An 8,155-nucleotide genomic window follows, 5' to 3' on the forward strand; every position below is an offset into this window, starting at 1 on the left:
TCATCCAAAAATAATATTGTCTTACGACTTCCACTGCATCCAAAAGATTCTAGTTTTTGATTTATCCAATTATTTTGTTTACCCGTTAAGTCAATTTTCAAACGCGTGTAATTTCGTGATAAATGATTGTGTTTTCAACGACCAAACGTTATTCTTATGTTTTCGACGTCGCTCTACATTTTTCTCATTGGCAAAATTTTACGAGCTCCAATAAATCAAAATTTATTTGTTCAAAATTTTAAAATATTATTTTAAAATCGATAAACATTACGTACAACAATGGCCCCCGGTACTGACAATTAACACAAAAAAATATACATTCTAACTTCAACGGTTATTGAGAAAAATCACTTTTTCGATTAAAAATGGACACCCTGTATAAACTTATATAGTCTTTGACCAAGGTTCGTAGAGAAAAATACACTATTTGACTACGACGAAGGGCGCTCTATAAAATCAAAGATAATTTAAACTCGTACCCTAGATTCGAAATCACTCTCTCGCGCGTTGCCGATAGTGTTTACCCACTTCCCGCCGGAACTCAGAAAAAATTCGCTCCATGGTTTGCGCCTTACCGCAACCGATGCGGCCCGATTTTTCTGAGGTCACGTGCCGGAAAAGGGTAAACACTTCGTAACAAAACCGTCAATTGGAAAGCTCTCAGTATTCGAATCTAGGGTACGAGTTTAAATTATCTTTGATAAAATGAAATAGAGCGGCTTAGAGCCAATGTAAAAGCTCTCTGTAAAAACTGCTAAAATTCCAATGTATGTTCGCGCCTTTCTTCGTTTGTGGTGAGCAAAGTAAAAACCTGCTTTCACCGCCAAAGAGCAATGACGTCGCTGAGCAATCGATGAGCAACGTGAGTACGTGACAAACCGAAGAAAGCAAACTCAACGACGAGTTCTGTTGAGCCTTACCACGACCAACCCGACCACATGCTCCAGATACACACCAGGTCATTAATCGCGTGTCTGAGAAGCGGGGAGTCCAGCTTGAGGGTCTCATTCCGCGCAACCGGAGGAAGGCACTCGAGGCCCTTAGTGAGTTTAGCAAAACGGTTGTGGGCTTTTGTAAGGTTGTCCCGGTCACCTTGAAGGGGCGGGCTCCACACTTCGGATCCAAAGTTGATATAGGGCAAGACAAGGGAGTTGTACAGGGTACGTATCAGCCGTGGGGAGCGAAAATAAAAAGAGCGACGTGTCAAGCCGGTGATAGAATTAATCTTTTTAACAGCTTTTGTGCAGTGGTGACTGAAGTTGAGGGAGGAGTCCACCCAAACTCCGAGATCGCGCACCGGAGAATCACTGGTCGAGATAGTAGAACCACCCAAAAAGTATGAAGCACAGGGATTAGAACGCCCAAGGTGGTTCACTCCACATTTAGAGACATTAAATTCCATTTGGTGAGCTTTAGCCCAGGCCGCCACAGCCTGGAGGTCTTGATTGAGGTGCTGTTTGCTAATTTTGAGTCGTCGGCAAATAAGTAGAGTCGAGAGTGCTGGACCACCTGCGGAATGGAATTGATGAAAACGGTGAAAAGGATCGGACCAAGCACACTCCCCTGGGGAACCCCTGTGAGAGGAGTTTGTGGTGGTGAAGTATGCCCTTGAAGGACAACAGAATGCCGACGCCCGATGACGAAGTTGGAGAGCCATGTGAGAGCAGCTCCCGTAATACCAGCTTTCTGCAGAGCAGCAATCAATTCAGGATGGGGAATGGTATCGAACGCTTTTCTGAAGTCTAGATAAATGACATCGACAGGCTTCCCCTCATCCAACAAGGTGGTCCAGTCGTTGGTGGCGGACAAGAGATTAGTGGTGCAAGAATGTTTTACTATTGTTAAATCTTGGATTAATAATATGATATTTTTAATACGAAACAAATAACGAAATAGACGCTAAAATAAATGGGGGTGGAATTTTAAACCGTCATTGCCACTTAAAAACTGGACACTAGCCAGGGAGGGAACACCGGATTGGTTGGTATTGGAGCATGCGCAGAGACCAATATTTAACTGTCGCCGAGTAACAAATATCTAAATCATGATTCTTCGTAGAGCACGTGGCGCCATCTAAGTAAACTGACCATTATATTTCGGGAATAAAAGCTAGACCAAATGGTTGTTTAACTGTAAATTTCCGCGCCTTAAAATTTTCGTCTACTTTAAAGATACATTCTGAACGAACCAATGTGTGAAAAGTTATGAAACTAGCTTTTAAATAAACCTTGAAACTTATTTCAAGTCATATTTGTAATTCACCGATGACAAAATTCGTGAAAAGTATTAATATCGTTCCGAATTACAACCTACTTTCTAAAATCTCATTTTTCTTTCTAATACGCGCGTTGACAACACACACTTTACCTGGTGCGGAAAAAATATTATTTTTGAATGTTATAAAGCGATAAACGACTTTTCAAGACGATTTTATATTACATTTAGGTTCATAAAAACGGGAAAAATTGTCAGTGGAATATTTCCATAGAAATCTCATAGGTTACTAGAATGCTGCCGCCTACGGCCGAGCTTGACGCCAGTTCGCCTTGAACCTTCAGCCAATGAGAGGCCTTAGAGTGGTTCCGCCAAGGAGGATAATAATCCTCCTTGGATCCGCTACTATAGCGGGAGATAGGTGACGTCATTCTCTCTGGTGACATTAAATTCTTGGCAGAACCACTCTTTGAGCTCTGATTGGCTGAGATCTGGCTATCGTCTGCCACGGCGTTTGGCCCATTTGCCAGTTACACGGCAGCATTCTAGTTACCTATGAGATTTCTATGAATATTTCTTATATCATTTGGTAGGTTAATTACGTTTAATTATCGCCAACTGTACATTAATTCCAATGGGGTGGGGGAAAACTTTTAACCAAGTTACGCGCGAGCGCGCCTCTTTAGGCAGCGCAGATGGCATTACTGCCGTTTTAGCCAAGAATCTAATCGGTACCTTGTCAGCCATTCGATTAAGCGTTCTAGTTTGTTATCCGTTATTCCGTTTTCTATGGTTGGCCGTAGTAGCGCGAACAGCGCGTGATCAAAGTTGGCCGTGGCCTTACTGAACGCAGCCTAGGTGCCGTGGTTACGCAAAATCATAGTCTCTATGCGCAAAATATTATAGACTTTTGTCTTTAATCTTGGAATGCAAGCAACCGGTAAATTATATTTTTTTACAGGTATGTGGCAAATCTGTGGCATAGGTGCGAGGTGCGTTAACATTTTCGTAATCATGTGATTTGTCTTCAATGTTTTATTCTTTATATATACGGTCATTGCCATCGCAGCATTGAAGGTTAATTCAAGATGTAAGTTAGTTTTAAAATTATGAATATATATTTTCTAAATACAATCTCTTTAGGCTTAGAATTCTAAATTCTAAAGAACCAAGTGAAATATCTCAATCTGAGGAGTACATAAGTTTCCGTAGCACAGTGCCCCAAAAACGAGTATCGTCTATAGACTAATTTAACAAAATATCGTTTGGTTTTAAGAAATAAAACAATTATTTAGGTAATAGTTGATGATGATCCTGACAAAATCTGGACTTTATATGATGCAGGACCTCAACATATTACTGCACCTCTAATTTGTCTTCCTCCTGTTAGTGGAACTGCAGATGTTTTTTATAAGCAAATAATGGGTCTATCAGCTAGAGGCTATAGAGTTATATCTGTGAGTATTTTTATTTAATTTTAAAATTAGTTCATTGAAATTTTAAATTAAACTTTTCCTCATAAGGTACAATATCCAGTTTATTGGACGATGAAAGAATGGGTTAATGGCTTCAGAAAGCTGTTGGATTACTTGAACTTAGACAAAGTACATCTCTTCGGAGCTTCATTAGGTGGCTTTCTTGCTCAAAAATTTGCCGAGCTCTGTAATCATTCTCAACGAGTGCAGTCTATAATTTTATGTAATAGTTTCTGCGATACAACAATTTTTAACTATACTGATAGTGCAGTTTTGTAAGTAAATATTCTTAAATTCAATACTTAAAGGAGTGGATTTATGATATTGGTACATCCAGTCCTCTTAGTTTTAAGTAAAAGCATGGGCCAAATAATGATAAATGATTTATCATTATTTGGCCCATGGTAAAAGCAATTGCAATTTTTATCCATTAAGATTTTGGATGACCCCATCGCTAATATTGAAACGAATGGTAATGACAAATTTGGGTACTGGACCCTTAGACTATAAAATTGCAGATTCCGTGGACTTCATTGTGGAAAAAGTAATTCTAGGAATCTGAGAGGTCAATAATAGTATACTAGGAATTAAATTTTAATTTTTACATTTTTTAAGCTTGAAAGTTTAAGTCAGCCCGAATTGGCCTCGAGATTAACCCTAAATTGTATAAATTCTTACGTTCAACCACATAAATTAACAGGAATAATTGTCACGATTGTGGATGTAAGTTTTTTTTTAAACTGCATTCTATAAACTTGTTTAAGTTAAGTCTCAATCACTTTTTGCTTTTGTAGGTGTTTGATAAGAGTGCTCTAAGCATTGCAGTTCGTGAAAGTGTCTATAAAAATTATCCTGAAGCTAAACGAGCGCACCTTAAATCTGGAGGAAATTTTCCTTTTTTAAGTCGCTGTGAAGAAGTCAATATGCATATTCAAGTAAGGGAGTGTTGAAAGACTTGTTTTAGGTTAAGTGGAGGTTAAGATAATCAAGTTTTCTCTTGTAACTTGGAATAGGTACACTTGAGACAATTCCAGCATTCAAGATACCGAGCATGTGACGTTGTCTCGGAGGATGTCTCTCCCAGTTGTAGTAATGATTCTAAAGAGGACTTTCGTACAAAAGAAATGGATATCTTTGAACGATCATTATGAGAGGCGTGTGAAATTTGGTTCAACTAATTCCAGTAGCTTTCTGTGATATAAAAGGGTCGTACTATAACCTTCAATACTGATACTTCATCACTATCTGCTTGCATACCAGTGTAAATTTTTAATTTTTAACAGTGCCTTATCTGTTAACTTGATTATTTTAATCGTGTAGCAATTTTATTAGCAATTGTACTAAGGTATTTAGCTTTTATTTAATCGACTTATGCCACAAGCTAGTGTACAGCCTTTTCTACCTTTCAATAAAAATTAAAAAATATTTTAATGTGGTTTTATATTCATATTAAACTTTTAATGACACAAAATATGTCTCCCTTTCAATATTCTTCTCATGAGTATTTTTCTTCCTGATAGAGTTGCCATTCTAGCGTGAAATCCATGCCTTTTTACTCTCTTGTATTCACTTGGTCGTCTGAAGTGTTTGCGAACGTTGGTTCTTATGGTTGTAAATTCAGTTTGAAAAACTGGCAATAATTGCTGTAAGAGACCTCCAGTTTGAAAAGTAGAGTTGCTGGTAGATGAATTTAGAGTAATCATTGATGACACTCTCATTGACCTGCATGAAGGAAAAAACAAGGCTTACATCAAATTCAAATTGTAATATATTCGTGTATATTCTCTTTTAAGACCATGGCTAAAACATAATAATTAAAGAATTTTAAACAAAGTTCTGCTACTTCATGGTATACTTTTATTTAACTGTAAAATATTGTTATTTTTATTATGTTCCAATAATACATTTTATCTGCTTTATTTAAACAAAATTTCCTTACCTCACAACACTTCTAAGAATTTCCATTGTCGTATTTTAATTTCGAATAATAACTACAATTTTTCAAGTATCGCAACTTAATATCCAAACTTCCAAAGAAATTACAGCAGACGATGTACTTACGATCTTACAATAGTAAGTAGCTACTCCTGGCGGATAAAATTTCTGTTATCAATTTATTTTCAGAGTGAATTGCAGATGGCGATGTAAACTGATAATCATTTTCCCTCAAAGTTCCTATTACCATTGAATAAGCTCTCTAGTAAATTTTCATGCAAATTGTGACGTCACAAAATAGCACGCAAGCGGTCTTTCTGTTGAGCATGGTTTTGTAGAACTTGCTGTATTACTTTAATTGTCGAGGATGAAGGTAAATAACTGAAATCAATTTAATCGAAATACTTATTAATTTCATTTGTATAACCTACAATCTATGGAGAAATCATATTTTACATACTTTTAAATAATGTTAAATTCGGATGTTAAAGGATTGACGAAAACGCTTTATATACTTAAGCCTTTGCAATCGTTACAATTTATTATAATGCACGTTTATAATTTTTCAGCTTAATATTTCGTATCCCGTTACTGGCTGTCAAAAACTCATAGAATTCGACGATGAACGCAAACTTAGGATATTTTATGAAAAGAGGATGGGTGCTGAAGTTGAGGCTGATGCCTTGGGTGATGAATGGAAGGTATGTTGTCACGTTTAATTTGGCTTTGAGTGAACTTAACAATTTCAATTGTTATAGGGATATATGGTTAGAATAAGTGGTGGCAATGACAAACAAGGTTTCCCAATGAAACAAGGTGTTTTAACTGCCGGTCGTGTTCGTCTGTTGCTTTCAAAAGGCCACTCTTGCTACAGACCAAGAAGAACTGGTGAACGCAAACGTAAATCTGTCCGAGGATGTATTGTAGATGCCAATCTTAGCGTTCTTTCTTTGATTATTGTAAAGAAAGGTATGGTTACTTAAAATATTATTTACCTATAAGGATATCAAGTTAAAAGCATTGTGTTCAATAGGCGAACAAGAAATTCCAGGCTTAACAGATACAACAGTACCAAGGAGGTTAGGCCCCAAACGAGCCAGCAAAATCAGGAAATTATACAATTTATCGAAGGAAGATGATGTTAGACGATATGTAGTTAGGAGGCCCTTGGCACAGAAAGAAGGTAAGAGAGTGATTACAAAGCTATGAGTTTCAGCTCTTCATAAATTTTAAAATGGGTGGCTGATATTTATAAATTTCTGTAAATTCCAATAAACTGTAAAAAGCAGGGAATTTCATAATTGGATAAAAAAATAATGGTAGTTTTTGAATATGAAAGATCTTAAAGGGCGATTGTTTTCTAATGTGATTTTTATTGAAATGTTGGTCGGCTTAGAATAACAGGGTTGGCTTTTCTAAAAATTAAAATGCCAGGGTCAAAGTGCATGGGTGGGCATTTATGCCTCCCCGCCCTCTCTCAATAATAATGGGTTTAACTGTTTGAACAAGTCAGACAACACTTGAGTAGAAAACAGTAAATAAAATTGGATATCGGGCCCTAATATAATCAAATTGTAGTTTTTCCAGTTATTTGAGTAATATTTCTATATTTATTTAAAATAATTAAGTGGCAAACTACCCTAAAGGTATATATGGTGTTCAGAAATGTGTTTAATTTAATAATAACTAACATTTGTTAAAATTTGCAAAAATTTGGCCTAACTTACAGGAAATTAACTTTATTTAATTTATTTTGAATATGGCCCTTTCCCAAATCGTGGATACCCCTTTAATTAATTTGAGTGCACCATTGCTGTAATATTCAGGGAAAGCTTTGAAATTCAATCGGAAAACCAATAATGGCCACCTTGTAATAAGAATGTGAATAATCGTTAAAGCTGCATGTTGTGAGATTTTTATCCTGAATTATCCAAATTTGATCATGCTAAAGAGAAGCACACCCTGTTTTAAGTATTCGTAATGCATTTTGAAAAATGCTCTAGCTGTAAATGGAATTCCGGAATTAATTATGACTGAAAGTAGGATTTTCATAAACTGCCTCTAAATTTAAATAATTTCTCCATGTTGAAAAATATGTAATATTGTTTCGATATTACTATACTTTTGAGAATTGGATACATTTTAATTGCGTGTGCAGGAAAGAAGGCTCGCACTAAGGCACCCAAGATCCAACGTCTTGTAACCCCAGTTATGTTACAACGCAAGCGTCATCGTCTCGCTCTTAAGCGCCGTCGCGCTGAACGTCAAAAGGAAGAGGCTGCGGAATACGCTCGTTTATTAGCCCAGAGAGCCAAGGAAAAGAAGGAGAAACGTCAAGAAGAACTGAAAAGACGTCGTTCCGCATCTCAAAGGGAATCTGGATCATCAGCTGGAGGCAAAGCCAGCATTAGCAAATAATAAACTGAAAATTTATACTAATGTATATTGCTTAAATAAAGCATCGGCGTTGAGGAAAAATTACTTTTTATCATTGGAGAATACATTTTATAAATTCTAGGTTAGATAAACAT

The 8,155-nt window shown here is 36.6% G+C and overlaps 3 protein-coding genes across 3 annotated transcripts; 2 read left to right on the forward strand and 1 right to left on the reverse strand.

The window, feature by feature from the left end:
- The first annotated feature begins 3,175 nt into the window (after positions 1-3,175).
- LOC149921238 (maspardin-like) lies at positions 3,176-5,104 on the forward strand. The gene is made up of 8 exons (XM_090163520.1): positions 3,176-3,304; positions 3,358-3,445; positions 3,510-3,671; positions 3,738-3,964; positions 4,125-4,233; positions 4,305-4,412; positions 4,484-4,624; positions 4,703-5,104. Coding segments are annotated over exons 1-8 (975 nt in total). The 5' UTR covers positions 3,176-3,302; the 3' UTR covers positions 4,841-5,104.
- mRpL34 (mitochondrial ribosomal protein L34) lies at positions 5,031-5,771 on the reverse strand. Its single transcript, XM_090163521.1, has 2 exons — positions 5,629-5,771; positions 5,031-5,411 (listed from the first exon to the last, which is right to left on the reverse strand). Exons 1-2 carry the CDS (start codon positions 5,652-5,654, stop codon positions 5,147-5,149), a joined length of 291 nt encoding a protein of 96 aa, XP_090019647.1. The 5' UTR covers positions 5,655-5,771; the 3' UTR covers positions 5,031-5,146.
- Positions 5,772-5,905: 134 nt separating this feature from the next.
- Positions 5,906-8,102, forward strand: RpS6 (ribosomal protein S6). Its single transcript, XM_090163334.1, has 5 exons — positions 5,906-5,997; positions 6,194-6,325; positions 6,383-6,593; positions 6,658-6,807; positions 7,783-8,102. Exons 1-5 carry the CDS (start codon positions 5,992-5,994, stop codon positions 8,040-8,042), a joined length of 759 nt encoding a protein of 252 aa, XP_090019460.1. The 5' UTR covers positions 5,906-5,991; the 3' UTR covers positions 8,043-8,102.
- Positions 8,103-8,155: the final 53 nt, after the last annotated feature.

The sequence above is a fragment of the Leiobunum rupestre genome, chromosome 11 (genome assembly GCF_980474605.1).
Source record: "Leiobunum rupestre chromosome 11, qqLeiRupe1.1.hap1, whole genome shotgun sequence".
NCBI classification, from domain to species: Eukaryota; Metazoa; Arthropoda; class Arachnida; order Opiliones; family Sclerosomatidae; genus Leiobunum; species Leiobunum rupestre.

Coding starts and splice junctions, on each gene's coding strand:
- mRpL34 (XM_090163521.1), bottom strand. CDS start 5,654: ATGGAAATTCTTAGAAGTGTTGTGAG. Junction 5,412..5,628: donor ATTCTTAGAAGTGTTGTGAG/GTAAGGAAATTT, acceptor TCCTTCATGCAG/GTCAATGAGAGTGTCATCAA.
- RpS6 (XM_090163334.1), top strand. Junction 6,326..6,382: donor CCTTGGGTGATGAATGGAAG/GTATGTTGTCAC, acceptor CAATTGTTATAG/GGATATATGGTTAGAATAAG. Junction 6,594..6,657: donor TTTGATTATTGTAAAGAAAG/GTATGGTTACTT, acceptor TGTGTTCAATAG/GCGAACAAGAAATTCCAGGC.
- LOC149921238 (XM_090163520.1), top strand. Junction 3,672..3,737: donor GAGGCTATAGAGTTATATCT/GTGAGTATTTTT, acceptor TTTCCTCATAAG/GTACAATATCCAGTTTATTG. Junction 4,234..4,304: donor TGGACTTCATTGTGGAAAAA/GTAATTCTAGGA, acceptor ACATTTTTTAAG/CTTGAAAGTTTAAGTCAGCC.